This window comes from Salvia splendens, chromosome 4 (assembly GCF_004379255.2).
Source record: "Salvia splendens isolate huo1 chromosome 4, SspV2, whole genome shotgun sequence".
In the NCBI taxonomy this organism is placed as follows: Eukaryota; Viridiplantae; Streptophyta; class Magnoliopsida; order Lamiales; family Lamiaceae; genus Salvia; species Salvia splendens.
Genome location: NC_056035.1, coordinates 41491743 through 41509719, shown reverse-complemented (window position 1 = coordinate 41509719; position 17977 = coordinate 41491743). Strand labels below are relative to the sequence as shown.

At 34.4% G+C, this 17977-nt stretch overlaps 1 protein-coding gene and 2 long non-coding RNA genes across 3 annotated transcripts; 2 read left to right on the top strand and 1 right to left on the bottom strand.

Moving 5' to 3' along the window:
• The first annotated feature begins 1972 nt into the window (after positions 1-1972).
• On the top strand, positions 1973-3409 carry LOC121800171. Its single transcript, XR_006050447.1, has 2 exons — positions 1973-3042; positions 3159-3409. It is a non-coding gene; the product is annotated as an uncharacterized LOC121800171 (long non-coding RNA).
• A 5644-nt stretch (positions 3410-9053) lies between these two features.
• Positions 9054-9864, bottom strand: LOC121801521. Its single transcript, XR_006050593.1, has 2 exons — positions 9778-9864; positions 9054-9257 (listed from the first exon to the last, which is right to left on the bottom strand). It is a non-coding gene; the product is annotated as an uncharacterized LOC121801521 (long non-coding RNA).
• Positions 9865-13623: 3759 nt separating this feature from the next.
• On the top strand, positions 13624-16038 carry LOC121801520 (MYB-like transcription factor ODO1). Its single transcript, XM_042201027.1, has 2 exons — positions 13624-14006; positions 15182-16038. Exons 1-2 carry the CDS (start codon positions 13744-13746, stop codon positions 15672-15674), a joined length of 756 nt encoding a protein of 251 aa, XP_042056961.1. The 5' UTR covers positions 13624-13743; the 3' UTR covers positions 15675-16038.
• The last annotated feature ends 1939 nt before the right edge of the window (positions 16039-17977 follow it).

Here is a 17977-nt window from a genome sequence, read left to right as displayed (position 1 = left end):
TTGAAATCACTTACAAGAAGGGGGTAGAGAATAAGGTTGCTGATGCCTTATCTAGAGTACACTCATCTGAAATTTTTTGTATGGCTATCACCACTGTGGCTACTGATATCTATCCCTTAATTCAAGCTTCTTGGGAGTCTGATCCAGATCTACAATCAGTCATCACTGAGCTCAAACAGAATCCTAAGTCCACTTCTAAATTTTCATGGCTGGGAAATCAATTAAGAAGAAAAGGCCGTTTAGTAGTGGGAAAAGATGAAGCTTTGCGCTTGAAAATCATTCAGTTATTTCATAACTCAAGCTCTGGAGGTCACTCAGGTGTTCTTGCCACCTATAAACGATTATCCTCTTTATTCTATTGGGCTAACATGGAGAAGCAGATCCGGAATTTTATCAGAGAATGTGATATTTGTCAACGCTTTAAGTATGACAATAGTGCATCACCAGGGTTACTTCAACCCATACCCATTCCCGAAGCAGCTTGGTCGCAAGTAAGTCTTGATTTTATTGAGGGACTCCCACTGTCACAGGGGAAATCTACTATATTAGTAGTGGTGGATCGGTTAACTAAATATGCACACTTCATGCCGCTTACTCATCCTTATTCAGCCCTCACAGTTGCTCAAGCTTTCTTGGATTATGTGTTCAAACTCCATGGTCTCCCAGTTATACTAATCAGTGATCGAGACAAGATTTTTCTGAGCAAATTCTGGTCCGATTTCTTCAAGTTACAAGGCGTGGAACTTCACATGTCGACTGCCTACCATCCTCAATCTGATGGTCAGACCGAAGTTGTCAACCGTTGCTTGGAGACTTACCTTCGTTGTATGTGTGGAGATCAGCCTACGACTTGGAGCAAATGGCTTAGTCTTGCAGAATTTTGGTACAACACTTCCTTCCACACGGCTATTGGTACAACACCTTTTGAAGCTCTTTATGGATACCCTCCCCCGTTGCATATTCCTTACTTTAAGGGGGATTCGACTGTGCATGATGTAGATGAAAGCCTGGTCGCTAGAGAAGCTATGATGGATGTTTTAAAATTTCATTTGGGTCGAGCGCAACACAGGATGAAGCAACAACATGACAAGCATCGTTCGGACCGCAAGTTTGTTCTTGGTGATTGGGTTTATTTGAAACTCCAACCTTACAGACAAAATACTCTCCGTGATAGACAATTTCACAAACTTAGTCCACGCTACTTTGGTCCTTTCAAGGTGATAGACAAGTTCGGCGAGGTGGCATATAAACTTGCTCTACCACCGGATGCTCGAATTCACCCGGTATTTCATGTCTCTCAGTTAAAGAAGAAGGCTGGACCACTTTCTCAACTACATGGCACCTTACCGGTCATTGGAAACTCGACTTTTTTGGAACCTGTCAGAATCTTGGATCGTCGCTTGGTTAAGAGGGGAAATCATCCAGCTACGCAAGTGCTAATTCATTGGGCCAATTCCTTTCCCGAAGACGCAACTTGGGAGTTTTTGCATGATATTCAGGAGAAATTCCCTCATTTTCAACCTTGAGGACAAGGTTACTTGAAGGGGGGGAGATTTGATGCATGGAAATGAGATTAGTAGAATAAAAGCCGAAGACGAGCTGCCAAAGACGAGCTGCCGAAGACGAGCTGCCGAAGACGAGCTGAAATAACACGTAAAAGACGAAGACGAGCTGCCGAAGACGAGCTGCCGAAGACGAGCTGAAATGACACGTGTACACTCGAGGGAAGCTGAGAGAAGATTGTCACGTGGCATGAAGATTAGTTAGGAACGAGTTAGTTATAACTGCCAATTCAAGTAGTTAACTAGCTCATAGCTTTATAATCTGTAGCTTCTTCAATTTGTAATTCATTCAGAAATTAATGCAATACTCTTCTCCCATTCCCTCTTCACCTCGGACGAGTTCTATCTGTATTGGTGTGATTCCGGTCGCCGTTCTCAGCTCCGGCAACCCCAATTCCGCACCAGATTTCTCCTCCGACTCGTTCATAGCCCCCTCTCTGTTCACCCTCGTAGCCGGGTGCATCAGTCACCGGCGGGCATCCCGGGTGCACTGCGAACGGAGCCCCTATCTGTTGTGGCATGCTGGAGTCTCGCGACGTCTTTCGGGCTCTGCCGTCGCCTCTGTCGCGACAGAAATCTCCTCGACGGACATCCTATCGTTCAAGCTAGGCCTTCATCTTCCATCCCCTTTACTCATTTCCTTGTGTTGCGGCAGTAGCCACACTTTCATCTAAGTTTCTGAATTTTGGAAGTCTAAAATATAGATGATGCTCGTATTTGATCCTGTGGGGGACTTGTTCTTGTAGCTATTTGTTGGTTTCGAAGCGAAACTCCATGTTGTGATTCTACTAATAGGACTGTCGAGCATAGGTTTATGTGATGTCTGTTCAAGTGATTATTTCATACTGTTTAATCCTAGCTGTGGCATTGCAAGGTTCGAATTTAGTTCTTGAGCATCTATGCTCCTAGGTTCTCATGTTCTAGCTATTTGCTTGTTCTATATGATGCAATTATGGTGTTAAGGGGATTACCTCTTGTGAATGTGTTGGTATGAAGTTGTCGGTCTCTGGCCACGTCTTAAGCCGAGCTCTCTGCTTACGATTCCCGATTCCTCTTCCCTCTCTCCCTTCCGGTCTTGGCTAAAATCGAAGCTGATATGTGGTGTGAAGGACAGGCTAAGGGTTACTCCTATATTTATCCTGAATCTGTAACTGAAAGCCTGATAAGGCTGATGTACTTGGCTGAAACAAGATCCTTAGGTTGTGCCAAAATTGGTTGGCCTTCCTGCAGCTCTGCAGGCTGTGTACTCGTGGTTTTATTTGAGTTGCTGAGATTTTGCTATGCTCTGCAGCATTTTAACTGTTTTTGGCTTCATGTGGGGGTCTAGTACTTGGTGTATTTATGGAGTGTTGTCTCATTTGGCAGGTGTATAAGGGATGGCAGGAGTTTGCCACTGATTCCCCTGCTGTGGTCGTTGAACAACCAAGCTGGAAGGGCAGGCCATTTCTGGTGGTAGCAGCCTTCATTCTTACCTATTTTGGTGAGTTTTCGGTTCCCACATCAGATAGTATTGTCTCTCATTCTCATTTGGTTTTGCTTATCCAATTACCTTGTTTGCTAATGCATTTTCTTGTTGGTTCGGTTGGTGCTCGGCAGAGAAATAGGGATGCTAAGTGTGGTTCTCACCTTGGTGTCCCAGTTCGTCGGGCCGCTTGAGCTGGGCTGAGACCGGGCCTGCCACGCATCCTATGACTCGAATTGTAATAGCGTAGCCCTACGTGTAAACTTTCTTTAACATGTAATAGTTAGTTGAGTTGTGTATTTCGTTTTTTTTTCCTTTATTTCCATCGCCAATATTTGTAATACACAATTTAAATTGGAAATTCTAAATATCGTGTTTTTGTTTACTCAAGATTATAAACGAATGCTCTTTCATTCTCATTCTTTAAATTCTAGTCTTTATTTCAAAATTTCCGAGAAATTAGATAGCGGCTATTACAGAAAGTTTATGCTCGTTTCAACTAGTTAAATCAGACAGTTTTGACTCTTGTCAAAAAGCTAATTTAAATTTTTGACTTGTATCAAGGAGCTAATTAAAACATTTTTTACTCGTGTCTAGAAACTAATTCAAACAATTTTAACTCTTTTGGACGAGCTAATTGACACAGTTTAGACCAGTACCGAGTAACTAATTCACACAATTTTGACTCATTTCGATGAGTTAATTCAATTCGGATTTGGAAATTTTTAGCTATTGTAAAAGACATCTGATCTTTTCATACTTTTTCAAAAGTGGAGGGCTATTCCAAAATTTTCATCTAAAGATGGGCTGGACTTTTTTTTTCTTGAGGCTAAAGGGGCTTGACCGACATTTTCTAGTATTTTTGGGCTGCAGCTGCCAGCTATATTTGTATAGGTTTGATTTCTGAAATTTTTTTTAAGCCCCCCAAAATCAAGCACATTCTGGACTAAGATGTTTTTTTTTTTTTCAACCAACCAAGACAGAACCAACCATAAAAGAACACAGATCTGGCTCCCCTCAAAGTTATGGTTGGACATTTTTCTGTTTGGAAGAAACTAATGAAGGATTGTTAGCTGCTCTAATGCTATGCTGAAAAATGGAATTGAAATGTCGAAATGTTAATACTAAAATTAAAGAACAAGAATAGCTCAAGGACTAAATATATTTTTGCGGACTTGAATTACATTCAATAATATGACACCCTTTAAATAGAGCATTACAAAGTATGTTACATGGTAAAACTTGTGTTACAAGTATTCTTGAGTACCAAGTATTAGACGTATGAGTATTCTTGGACAATAAATATTCTTAATTTAATTATTTTTTCTTTACTAGATATTGGTGCCGTCAATCGTTTTCTACAAAATTAATATCCAATACAAGAAATAATGTAAAAGTTCTTGTACAATATTTTCTTTTTCCTTTTCTGACTTTAGATGAAGTGTCTCTTTAAGCAGTGTTACTGATGGTGCTTAAGCCATAATGGCGTAATGTTACCTTAATTAAACCTTTGGAACTACGAGTCTTTGGATTGAGACTTTTCTTACGAATGGGGATTAACATAATGACTTCGCAATTATAAAACTGCTTAGTCAAGTATTATTTGTGTTTTCTTTAGTGTTACTTTTATCTGCAGCAAGTGCAATAACTGCGAAAATTTATCGCAATTGAGTTTACACCATTGGGTTATATTAGTGTATTTGTGCTTTTTTTTAATTGTCTATATTACTACTTAATAAATATATCTAACTGTAAAACGTTTTAGATGGAATAATAAGTCAGATTTGTTCAGTTGAAGAGATCTACCCATGTTTATAAATAAGAAATGAGTGTGGAGCATTATTCCAAAAGAGTGATACTACTATGTTTTGCGGACGATTGAAAAAAGAAATTGTGATATACTATGTACTATTAGTTCAGATTGCTAGTATTAATTATAATTATGTATTAGCTTCAATAATTAGAGTTAAATATGTAGAATTAATGTCTCACGAAAAATCATGCCGTGTTAACCATTTGCACCAAAAAATTGACCCATATTTGTCACGTATTTAAAATATTGTTCAACTTGACTTTAAAATACTAGTTACTTATATTGGGTCGGACTATATTTATCATAAATATTATTAGGATTAACTAGAATATTGGTTTAAAATTTGTAAACATTTTATCACTCCCCATTAAATGGATAAAGAGATTGAATAAACAATTACTGCTAACCACGAAACAACAACTTGAGTCAATTACAAAGAAAAGGAACATTTTCTCGACATTAATTTCTGACGGGAGTCAATTTTAAGACTTTAATGTTTTGAAGATTCGACTCAATACTCATATCTTAGACGAGATGTCATTAGTTAAATATTATGACAATTACATTTGTCTTGTGAGAAGAGAATGTGAATTGTAAAATTGAACTAGCTAGTTTGGACCATGGTCACACTTGTGATTATGAATTTGCAACCATAACCATGTGTTAGATTAATGAATTAAGTGGCACTTCATTTCAATTGGTTTCTTGTCTCCCTACATCTATATTTCTTGAAGTCGACTTATGAGTATATAAGATAATTGATTTTATACTTATTCTCTTAATTACTTCATTCCAAGCTATATATTAGTAGTAGATTGTAATTCAAGCTTTCTCCTTAATTCAAGATCCTAAGTGACATTTTTTTGGATTTAATTTCTCATTTTTCTTTTTTTTTTTGCAATGCTAATGATTTCCAGGCCCACACATTATTTCACTCCCATATGTTGATTTAATATTTTTAATATATCATTTTAGGTTATTATTTATAGTTTACTCTAGATATATGATTACCGCTCACACACTAGTTATGTCCTATGTACTATTTATCTTTTAAGGATACAAAAATTGAAACGGTATTACTAGCGTTTGAATTTTTTTTAAATAACCATAATTAATGACACAAAAGAAAGTGTTCCTAAATCGAAGATAAATTATCATAATCTTTTGCTTTTTAAGGATGTTTTTATTTGTATCTCCTAATTTTGATTTGGACACCAACAATAGGGATACTTTATGAAATGTTGGATTTAGACACAAATTAGAGTCCTTAATAGCAGTAAAAGACACCGTTAGAGCATCCACAATGGCGCCTAGCGCACTGCCTAGCCGAGCCCCGGCACTAGGCGGTGCGCTCGGCGAACCATTGCAAACGCCTAGCAATTTTCCGAAAAAAAATCGTCTAGCGCTAGGCGATATACGGGCGCTCGGCGATCCGCTCGGCGCCATTGCAGGGTCCGGATCGCCCAGCGGATTTTTTTTATTATTTGTGAAACACCCAGGTTGTATAAGGATTTCACATACTGGAACTGCTTTGTGGTGCTGAACGAATCTGAGAAGTTTCGAGCAGGTGTCGACGCTGGCTGGCCGAAGAAGTAACGACTGAACTACACCGGTGATTTCAGCGACAGCAGCGGTGGTTCCCACGACCTCCCCGAGACTGCCCAGGTGATCCCCACCCCTCGTTCGTTCGCTCGCCGAATGGCGGGCGGCGACAGACCCCGAGGAGAAGAGTTTTCTTCACGCATTGCTCGTGAGCATGAGTGACGATTTGAGTGGAGGCGGCGGCGACGGTGGCGACGACGGTGGTGACGACGACGACGGAGGCGACGGAGGCGAGAAGTGAATTTTTTTAATTAAAGTACTTTTTTTAATTAATGTACTTTTTTTAATTAATGTACTTTTTTTATTTTATTGTATTTTTTTTAATTAATGTACTTTTTAAAATTTTAATAGTATTATTAAATTATCCCGTATTTGTGTCGTAAATTTAATTTTGTATGTTGTGTGATTGTTAATTATTTGTTTTATATAATTTTGAGTGATGTGGCTAGGCTATGGCTGAGCTATGACTGAGCTATTTGCTTGTCTTGATGATGTGGCAGGAGGATTTTTAGGGCTAATGATGTGGCAGAAGGAGTTTGTGGCTATGGTATGGCTGGGCTATTGCTGAGCTATTCCTATTGTGGATGCTCTTAGCCGTTTGTTGTTATTGTAGTGACGTAGTTATAAGATACAAAAAATAGTGTATTAGTTTGTCGTCGAGTAATTAATATTTTAATTTTGAATTTGAAAAGGTCTTTTAAATTAGAATGACTAGATAGACATGGATAGATTTTGTGATCATGTTTAGAGCATAAACTTATCTTTTTAGTGAGAAATGCTAACTATGAATTAGTATATGATATATTCTCAGGCCTGAAGTAATTTAAAAAATTCATTAGAAATTATAACTAGCAAATTAAATACATATAAAATTCATTTAAAACTTCTATCTTGACATACTAGCAAAGTATACCAACCCTAGCATACAATTTACTTGCACCTCTCACCGAATCAACTCTAGTATACGCCGAATCATAGTTTACCAAATTATGAAGATTAGACAATAAACAGAAATTTGATACGTGGTTGATCAAGAAGCTCTTATTGTAGGGGAATTGCTGGCTAAATAGCATCTGTAAATTGTAATGGGGACACGTACGCTAATTTAGTACTATATACTATGAATATTTGTCAGTATTTCTTTCCTTATGGAGAAAGTGTGTATTTAGATGCATGCATGTACAGGTCATACGTGTTCTATATAACCGATAATAATTGTTAATTTGTTATTAGTATTTCGGGACTCAAAATAGGAGACAGCGTATTATTTATTAATATTACCTTATAATTCCAAGACTTATGATATGTCACGACTCTGGTTCATGTCGCATTTCTAAAATATGGGTTGCCTAAAACCAGACATGTTTCAACTTTCATGTGGCGGCTGTGGATGAATTGCAATAATATAGCTGTTTAATTCTTTATAATATAAGTCTATTTATATATCGTTTTTTATTTCCTTGTAGGATTTTAAAACAAATTCGATCGTTGAACATTATATTGTCCAAATTGCTACCAACGAATGTAATAGTATTATTTTGATATGTAAAATGCTTTATAAAAAAATATGTACTACTACTATTCATATATACAGCTATTATAAAACACATTATTCATCATAAGAATTACTAATATTTATTGTTAATTCCAAAACTCATCACAAGGTTAAATTAATAAAGAAGTGCTCATCAAAATATCAAATTATATTGTGCCGAAAAATAACAATATAATTATTTGTTGCTTTTATGATTATCTTATCTTCAGTATTTTTGAATTGCTTGTTCTTTTGTTTTGTCTCTGTGGCGTATTCTTCCTTAGTTGTGTGTCTCACCGCCTTATATCAGCTAGTCGACTCGCTCGCCACCTCTCCTCAAGTATGATGCATTGTCTTAATCTTAGACATCGCTCTAACATATTAGCTATATCCTAGTTATTTTAAAATTTCGTAGTATATAGTATAGCTACCACTACAAAAAGCTGTCGGTTTACTAGCGAAAATTTTTGTTGCTAATTATCATAATTCCATTGGTAACATTGGTTAGCAACGGATTAACAATAGATCTGTTCCACTGCTAAATACTTCGCTGCTAAATTTTAGCAATGACTAAATTGTGTTACTAATATTTTAGTAACGAATTAGCAACATAATGAGTCCGTTGATAAATGTTGGCGTCAAAAGGGGATCGAAAAATTTAGCAACAATTTTAGTATGTTGCAAATTGTTGGCAACAAATTAGCAATGCACCAAATCCGGTCCTAAATTGTTGGCATCAAAAAGGGATCGAAAACGTTAGCAACAAACTTAGTCCGTTACAAATTGTTAGCAACGGATTAGCAGCACACTTAATCCGTCCTAAATTGTTGGCAGTAATTAGGCATAAAAAACTTTAGCAACATACTCAATTTGTTACTATTTATTAGCAACGAAGTAGCAACAAACTCAATTCGCCCCTAATGTAATATTCTTTAAAAAAATCACGGAATGGTATTCCGCTAATAAGTTAAACACATATTATTGTTTCAATTATTTGTTTGCTTATCCAATTACAACAAATTAGTCACAACAAACCAACAAATTATCAAATAAATAACATCAATTTGCAGACAAAAATAATATAGTAATTGATAAACTAATAATGTATGCTTCAAAAAAAAACATAAAGGCCAAACTTATAACTGTCTATAAAAAAAGGTTGTCAATCTCCTAATTCTACAAAATCATGTATTGGTCGATCCTCTGTTTAATAGTCTTCACTTCTTGTGTTGTGCCATGAACGAGTCATACATAGCCTCTTATAGGAACACCTTTTTCCACCGCCTATTTATCAAAAAATATAATAAGACTAACATTACTACAAATAATAAATCTACTATAAGAATTTTTATATACACCACACTTACCAACTTCGTAGCATATATATCTTGAACAAATATAGTAGAAAATGCTAAGTCTCGTCAACTTCACAAATATAAGTTGAACAAATATAGTAGAAAATGTTAAGTCTCATCACCTTCACATGATGAAAAATAATTTTTTGATACTTGATACAACCTCCAACTTATTAATGTTAATATGGACCCAGACTTAAAATCACAAACTAGGATTGAGGCATGTTACTACTGATCCCCAAACTTAAATTAAAAAGTGTAAATTTCTTCTTAATCAACAAAAGGACAAAAGCAATCTAAATTCACAACCACATGTGTATGAAATTCATATAAAGAAATCAAAATTCACAAGAACATTTGTATATATAATATAATGCTTTAGCAAAATTAGAAGTAACATTAAGGAGAGAAAGAACCGTGAGAGGAAGGTTTAGAAGGTCGGCGAATACCAGTGAGGGAAGCGGCAGAAGCAGCGGCAGCGGAGAGGAAGGAAACCAACTACAAGCCGAAAATCTTCACTGCAAATCGAAAGAAACGGAGATAGTGAAAGGCAATGAATAAAGATGATGATGATGAATAGGGAGAAGAAAAAACAACGGCACATTAGGGTTCCAAATATCTACTAATACTCCGTTTTATGATTATTTTAGTGGGCCATAGAATTGGGTCACCTAGCTAATTAGGTTGCACGGTTATTTTTACTTCCTTTTCTTGTTTTCATCTTTATTTTTGTTTTATATGTATATTTATTTACTAGATTAAACAAGATGATAAAAGTACACTAATAATTAGCAAATAATTAAAATTAGAAAAAATAGAATACAACAATGGTAAGTTGTATTCAAATGTGCTGTTTTTGAACAAACTATGTAGTTTTAGGATACTTTTTCTTTCATCTACTTTTTTATATGTTATTCGTTTAGTTGTGTAATTATTTTAAAATAGAATAAGAGTCTATTACTGCATAATTAAAAAGTTATTTGTAAACTCATTGTGTTACAAGTTCATGGACAAAAAACTAAAAATCAAATAATGGAATACAAAGTTTATAAATAATAGTTAACTCAAATAAAAATTAAAAAGTAAAAAATAATGATAACTTAATTTTAGTTATAAACATCAATAATTTTGGATTATGATTTTTACAATTAGCAAAGAAATTATATTATAAAAAAACCTGAGATTTACAATTTTCATAAATATTAATAAAAGATATAGTATTTTGGTCATTATGAATAAGATAATATATGTACCAAACTATCTTACAAGTTTTATTCAAGAAGCTTCAGTAAACATAAAGAATAAGAATGAAGAACTCACAGTTAAATAGTTCCTTATTCCTAAAAATAAAAATACTTTTTTTTGTCTGTGTTTTAATAGAAATTTTCCATTTTAGAAAATGGACCCCAAGGTCCACTAACAATAATTTGACTACCTTTTTCTCCTCATTTCTTTTACTTTATCCATTTTTTCTATTCATTTTTCTTACTTTATTAATTTTACAATAAAACTCATTATTATTATTATTATTATTATTTTATAATTTATATTAAAATATATGCAGACAATAATTTAACTTAGAGTAATTATTAATTAATATTTTACAACTTTTTGTTAAAATAATTATTAATATCTGGCTCCAAAATTGTGTTTGGATTATACGTGTCTATTTATTTCTTCATTGAAGAGAAAAATATTACAAACGAAATTTCTTCGCTACTGATTTCCCACATACCAATCTCTGTTAATGAACCAAGATCCACTACAATTCCGTTGGTAATTTTTTTACCAGCGGAATTTGTGCGTTGATAATTACTAGCGGACCACTTGACGTTACTAATTCATTGGTATTTTATTGCCAGCGAAATTTATCCGCTAATAACTACTCACGAGCCATATTCTGTTGCTAATTTGTTGGTAATTTATTACTAGCAGACGTTGGTAATAAATCACCAACGACATTTGTTTGTTGCTATTTACCAGTGAATATCAATCTGCTGCAATATTGTTGGTAATTTATTACCAACGACATTTGTTCGTTGCTACTTACCAGTGATCATCAATCTGTTGCTATATACGCTGCTTATTATGACCCATGATGGATGCATCAAAATCCATCATAAATTTGCCACTAATTCCGCTTGTAAAATTACTAGTGGACATTCCGCTGCCAATCCGCTACTAACAGCAACATACTATATCTGCTACTAATTTTTGCTGGTAAACCGTTAGTTTTTTGTAGTATACTCACTAGTGTGGGATAAGACACATTTAAATTTTTTATAATTGCATATTTTGTCATGTGTTGTGCTTGTTGTTTTTAACTTCTTTTCTGCTTGGAGTAGTTGTATAATCACTATTCTCATGTAAACTAATTGATTTAAATTTTAGAATTCTTTATATAGAAAAACACTATTAGTATAAAAAAAATTGATAATAACTTAATCAAAGTTTCTTGGTAAGATAATCTTACATCAGGCTCAAAAAATATCTAAGATTTTATATTATTATTTCTCACCAAACCAAAGTTTATAGTAAGAAGTGTTTCAATTTTCAAACTAGACGTCGTTGAACAATGAGACCCCTCAAGTCAAAAAACCAAAGTGTTGGATTTACTACCTGCCCCAACTGATATTCGTGGCTGAGACAGCCTTAACTATATAATATTACACATAATTATATATAAATACATGCAAATACAGTGCAAATTGAGTAAGCTCTGAGAAGACGGCACGTAAAATTATCGGCTAATAATAATAATAAAAAAAACAATCCTCAAAGATGTACCAATTTATTGAACAAAATCAAATGAATCACTCAGATTGATCCAACTTGCAGATAATAATACATTTACCAACAAATCGGATAACGTTAAATTTTGAGTTATTTTATTTGCATTGTAACTATCTAGAATTTTCTTATGTAAGACATCTCATGCAACGTAGTTGATTCTATACAGTACTCCTTCCGTTCCACAACAGTAGAGTCATTTAATTTTCTGCACTCAATTTAGAAAAATGATACTCCCTCCATCCCGCGTTACTTGAGGCGTTTCTTTTCGACACAAGATTTAAGAAAGTTGTATTTAGTGAGTTAAATAAAGTAGAAGAGAGAGCAAAGTAAGAGAGAAGAGAGAATGTAAAGTAAAAAAAAAAGAATAAAGTAAGTGTGATTAGATGTTTTGTTTTTAGCAAAAAGAGAAATGACTCAAGTAACTTGAGACAACAAAAAATGAAATACGACTCAAGTAACTTGGAACGAAGGGAGTAATAAATATAGTTAAGATGGAGAAAAAGTAAAGTAATAAAAAAATAATATAATTAATGAAAATAGAATATTAAAGTATGAGAGAAAATAAAATAAAAGAGAGTAAGTATGTTATATTTTGAAAAAAAAGGAATTGTCTCACTTTAGGTGGGATATCCCAAAAGAGAATATGAGTCTATTACGACGGAGTATTAATTTTAAGGCCTTTGTCATAAGAAATACTTCTGCATATATTTTAAGATTTTACTATTTAATTTGTAAAATATAGGAGTAAGTAATTAACAAACTAAGGCTGAAATCCGTATATTACACGGATCGGGTAATACTCACTCTATTTTTAAAATCTAAACTGGCTAAAACTTTAAAAAAAATATTTAAACATTAAACATATAAACATAAAACAAGGAGTAGTATTCTAGCTTGTCTTTATTATAACTCAACTTGGAGTTAAAAGTACGTATGTTTCAACGTATGATTTAATGTCTTGAGAGATAGAAATTACACCTGTCAACTGATCTCGAATTTAAGTGCCAAAATAAATACTCCTACTACTACTCCTAGTCTTGATGTACATATATATATATAGTGTAAAACAAAACAAACACTAGGAAGATTCTGGAAATATGTTAAACTCTTGAATTAATTTTTAAGAAGGTAGTAGTAGAAATGATATATGATTAATATTATAATAATAGATAATTAATAGTCATGAATGAATGAAAGCACACATAGTGATTAGTGAACATATAACACAACGTAACGTGGTGATGACGAAAATGGTGATGTTATGGTTGAGTAAGATTGCATTCACAGAATACGACTCTCTGTAGCAAAACATGAAAAAGAAATTAATCATTTTTGAGCTTTGATTTTGGTTTGTAGCTTTGTCTTGGGGTCACCCCCATCATTCCCTATCTGGAGTCGATACCACCAGAACAGGCTTTTGTAGTTAATCAGTTCCTTTCAGAAAACCAATGCTGGGCCCATACACACAACACATAGTATGTATGGGTAGCTTTGTTAGTACTAGTATATATAGGTGGGTAGGAGAGGACTTTTGAGTGAGCTCCTGCAATCAAAACCAAGCTTGTTTAATCCAAAACACACATACACATATCTAATTATATGCAAGATTATTGATCGGAATAATGGGTCGGCAGCCGTGTTGTGACAAGCTCGGGGTGAAGAAGGGCCCGTGGACGGCCGAGGAAGACAAGAAGCTCATTAACTTCATCCTCACCAATGGCCAATGCTGTTGGCGGGCCGTCCCCAAACTGGCCGGCCTTCGCCGCTGCGGGAAGAGCTGCCGCCTCCGCTGGACCAACTACCTCCGCCCCGACTTGAAGCGGGGCCTCCTCAACCAGGCGGAGGAGCAGTTGGTCATTGATCTTCATGCACGCCTTGGCAATAGGTTCGCTTTCTTTATACTACTAATATTTTTTAATTTAAAAACTCTATCATTAGATCAACATACATTCCATTACTACTACTTATTTTTTTCTATATAATACTAAGATTTTTAGTTAAGGGAGTACAAATTAATGTTAATATGCAGGTTTTCGTGTAAATTAAATTTCTTTTTTCTATGTTTGTTTTTTACGTGATGTAGCTTCAAAGTGTCTAAAAAAGTTAGTCTAGCTATATAGAAAACAGGAGTTATATATTTTTGACATATTTAATAAGTGAAATAGTGAATTATCATCAATGATTACATGACTCCCCAAGTCCCACTCATGACTGTGTCAAGTAAATTAATTAGTTGCTCTTCCTTCGCCAACACATATTGTGTTGGCCACATTTAAGCACTCAACTTAACCCACTTTCTAATTAATTGATTTTTAACTTTTCGATTCATTGATTATCTTATCTTTTTTACATGGGGGGCAATAAAATAAATAATTTCATATATTAGTGCAACTTCTAAAGCTTCGATATGGAGTATAAAAAGTGGGATACAGTATATTGTCTTACTACTTTTAAAGCTCCTAGCCTCCAACACGTTATTGCTCTCTTTCCAAATGTACTTTTAAGAAGTACTCCCTCCGTCCCGTGCTACTCGCACGTTTGCTTTTCGGCTCGCCACAAAGTCCTTACACTATTTATAATTTAAGTTAGAATTAATGCATTTAATTAATATGTTAGTTTAAGTTAAGAGCTTTTTTATTAAGTGATGTCTCATTACACCTAAAATTCTTTTTTAATTACACAAAAAAATCAATCCCAAATTTACGACCTAAAATGAAAAGTGCGAGTAGCATGGGACGGAGGGAGTATTTATTTTGAGCGATAAAAGGCTTCTGATTGGTAAAAAATAATACTAGCGTCCTTCTTTTTAATCTTTTTTTTTATCATAATGATAATATTTGGTTATTTACACCTTTTGCCCACCTACGAGTTTTTTATGGAGTATACAAGATCGCATATCTTTTGTAAGCTTTATACTAGTATCTTTTTCTTTATTTTTCATGTCACCAAACTACCAAACGATATTAATATTCCTCCAAAAAATATGTAGCTAATCATCACAAACTTTCTTTATAGTATATATTTATCATTCTAACTTTGGTACTATTTAAAATCAAACAGGTGGTCTAAAATAGCGTCAAAATTGCCGGGAAGAACTGACAACGAGATCAAGAATCATTGGAACACACACATTAAAAAGAAGCTTATAAAAATGGGGATCGATCCTGTCACGCACGAACCCCTCAACAATGTAGAAAAGGACCAAAAATATTCCCAATCCGAGGAGAAGCACCCGCAGCCAGAAGCTGCGGACGCCCCTTTCACCTCCTCCAAGGAAACCTCATACTCCCCGGCCGACCAAAACAGCTCATCGGACGACAACAACTTGTACGAAAACGACCCCTTGATTAGCTGCCTATTCAGGGATGATCCTCTACAGATGGATTTCCCGTGGGAGTTTCCATCATCAGAGGAGGGCCTCGCGACCTTCTCTGCCTCATCGTGGGACCCGAGTTGCCAGTGGCTGCTCGATTGCCAGGACTTCGGGGTCCACGACTTTGGCTTCGAATGCTTCAATGATTTTGGAGTTGTGGCCAATAGAGAACGGGAATAATCATCAATAAAAATTAATTTCGCCAGAGAGGAGGGAAATGAAAAATATCACGATTTGAGCTCACGTATCACGTTACTAAGTAACATGTGTGTGGCTCGAATCGATTGTAATTAGTTTTTGTGTATGGTGATGGGATATGAAAGTGAAACCCTTCTTGTGATTAGGTTTCCCACCAACCAAGATTTACAGGGAATTATCAAATTCTAATGTTTTTTAAATGGGGTTGGGAGAGGTAGTTAGACTTTTGTGCCACGTACCAAGGATTAGGGTCAAACGTGACAAAATGTACATGTAAATATGAAGCCTTTTGTGAATTATGTACGGATCCTTTTAATAATAAGAAAGCTCATAAATTTTTAGTATAGTTTTGTAGTTACTCTAATTGCATAAAATGACTAAATTTCTATTTTAATTTAATACTACTAGGTTATACTATATTAGTAGAAGTGGTGGGTTTTGCATAGTTTTTGGTTGTTTTTTTTTGCTTTGTTCGTTTGTTTGCTATCGATTGTTTTGCTCGTTGCGCCTCAACTTGAGCATTTCTCTTGTATTAAAAAAAAAAATACTCCGTATTAGTAGAAGTAGAATTTTTTTCACTTGAACTTAACTAAGTTTATTAAGTATGTACCGTGAAATGGGACATGATTAACTGTTGTTTTTGAAACTAATGAAGCTGAAAGAGTTCCAAAATTTAAAGAAAGAAGGAAAGTAAGATAAGAATATATAGTACTTATATAAAATAGCCATATATAAAAAGTAGTGTTGTGCTGGGTTGTGATCTTGTCTTCGATGATTTTTTGTGTCCAAAATTCGAAAACAAATCATATACTACTATTTCTTCCGATTTTCTTCATGGAGTTGGTAGGGTTAGCTGTAGGATAGATATACCGCTTTAAATCCATTAACGTTATTAATGTCATAATACAACCAAATTATACGCCAGCAAATTATTACAATTATAGAAGTATGTTCATACAAATTTTCACATACCGATAAAATCGTTACTCTTGAAAGAAAATGAATTAAGAATAGTTTAATGTTCCATCCGTCCAATAAAATAGATCATTTCTACATTTTAGCATGTTCACAAAAAATAGCTATACTATCTTGTACTACTAACTGAGTTGTAGCCTCCGTGTTGATTTACTGAATCTGCGATGCACGATGATGTGGCCACAAAAGGCGTTAGATTCTCTCTCATACCTGGAATTAGATGCCGTGGTGCCAACTTCTCAATCACACATCGAATCTGAGACTTTGATGACATCTGTCTTTTATTGTTGAGAGAGATGCTATCGGTCTTAAAATTTAGAATATATAGTCTTTACCAAGAGAAAGATTTGCGCCCACACCTATCCAATCGTCTAGGTTTATATACATTGAAGTAAACAATGGATATAGAGTTTTTTATTAATAAATAATCATCAACTAATTTCCTAAAACACATACTATTAATCAACAAAACAAATTAGTGTCTATTTGATTAAATGTGAAACGAGGGCGATGCATATGAGAAGAAGAGCATGGTGATAGCGACCCTACACCAAGATTTGCAATATCTCAGCACACTGCAGTTGGTGGCGCATCACCCATTCCTAAAATTTTATTTTCATGACCTAAGTGGAATGTTGAATCATATTAATTGCTCCTTTTTCAATCACATCTCATCATTTTTTTGAATTAAATACATATGTATCAACTTTACTTCTATAAAACATTTGTTGTTTAAAGTGTCAAAAAATCTAATTAATATCAAATCGCACGTACCACCCATATTTGATGATCCAAGTGTTTCGCCGTTTCCTAGTGTCTCTTTGCTCGTGGCGTGGAAGCATCGCATATATAATGATGTTAATTCCTATTTATTTATCGATTTTTATGTTATGAGCTAATTAAATTGCACGTGGCGTAGAAGTCAGTTCGGAATATAAAATTTTTTAAAACAAGTATATAGTCAATTTAGCTTATAAATTATTAAACTTTGACCAAATTTGATAAATTGGACAAAATATCTTGCAATGAGTTCAACACACTGAGGTCCTCACTCCTCAAATATATAGCTTAAAATAATCGACTACTTACCACTCAAATCCAATTAACTTATCCAATTAACTTATGTTTCAATGCGCCATGAATACAAATTATTCCCTCCGTCCATAATTAAAGAGCCATTTTAATTTAAATGTGAATTTTAAGAAATTATTTGACTTTGTGAATTAAAGTAAAGAAACAAAGTAAAAGGAATGTGCGTGTACAAAGTTAGTGGATTATAGAACAAACTTGGAAATAAGTAAATAATTTTT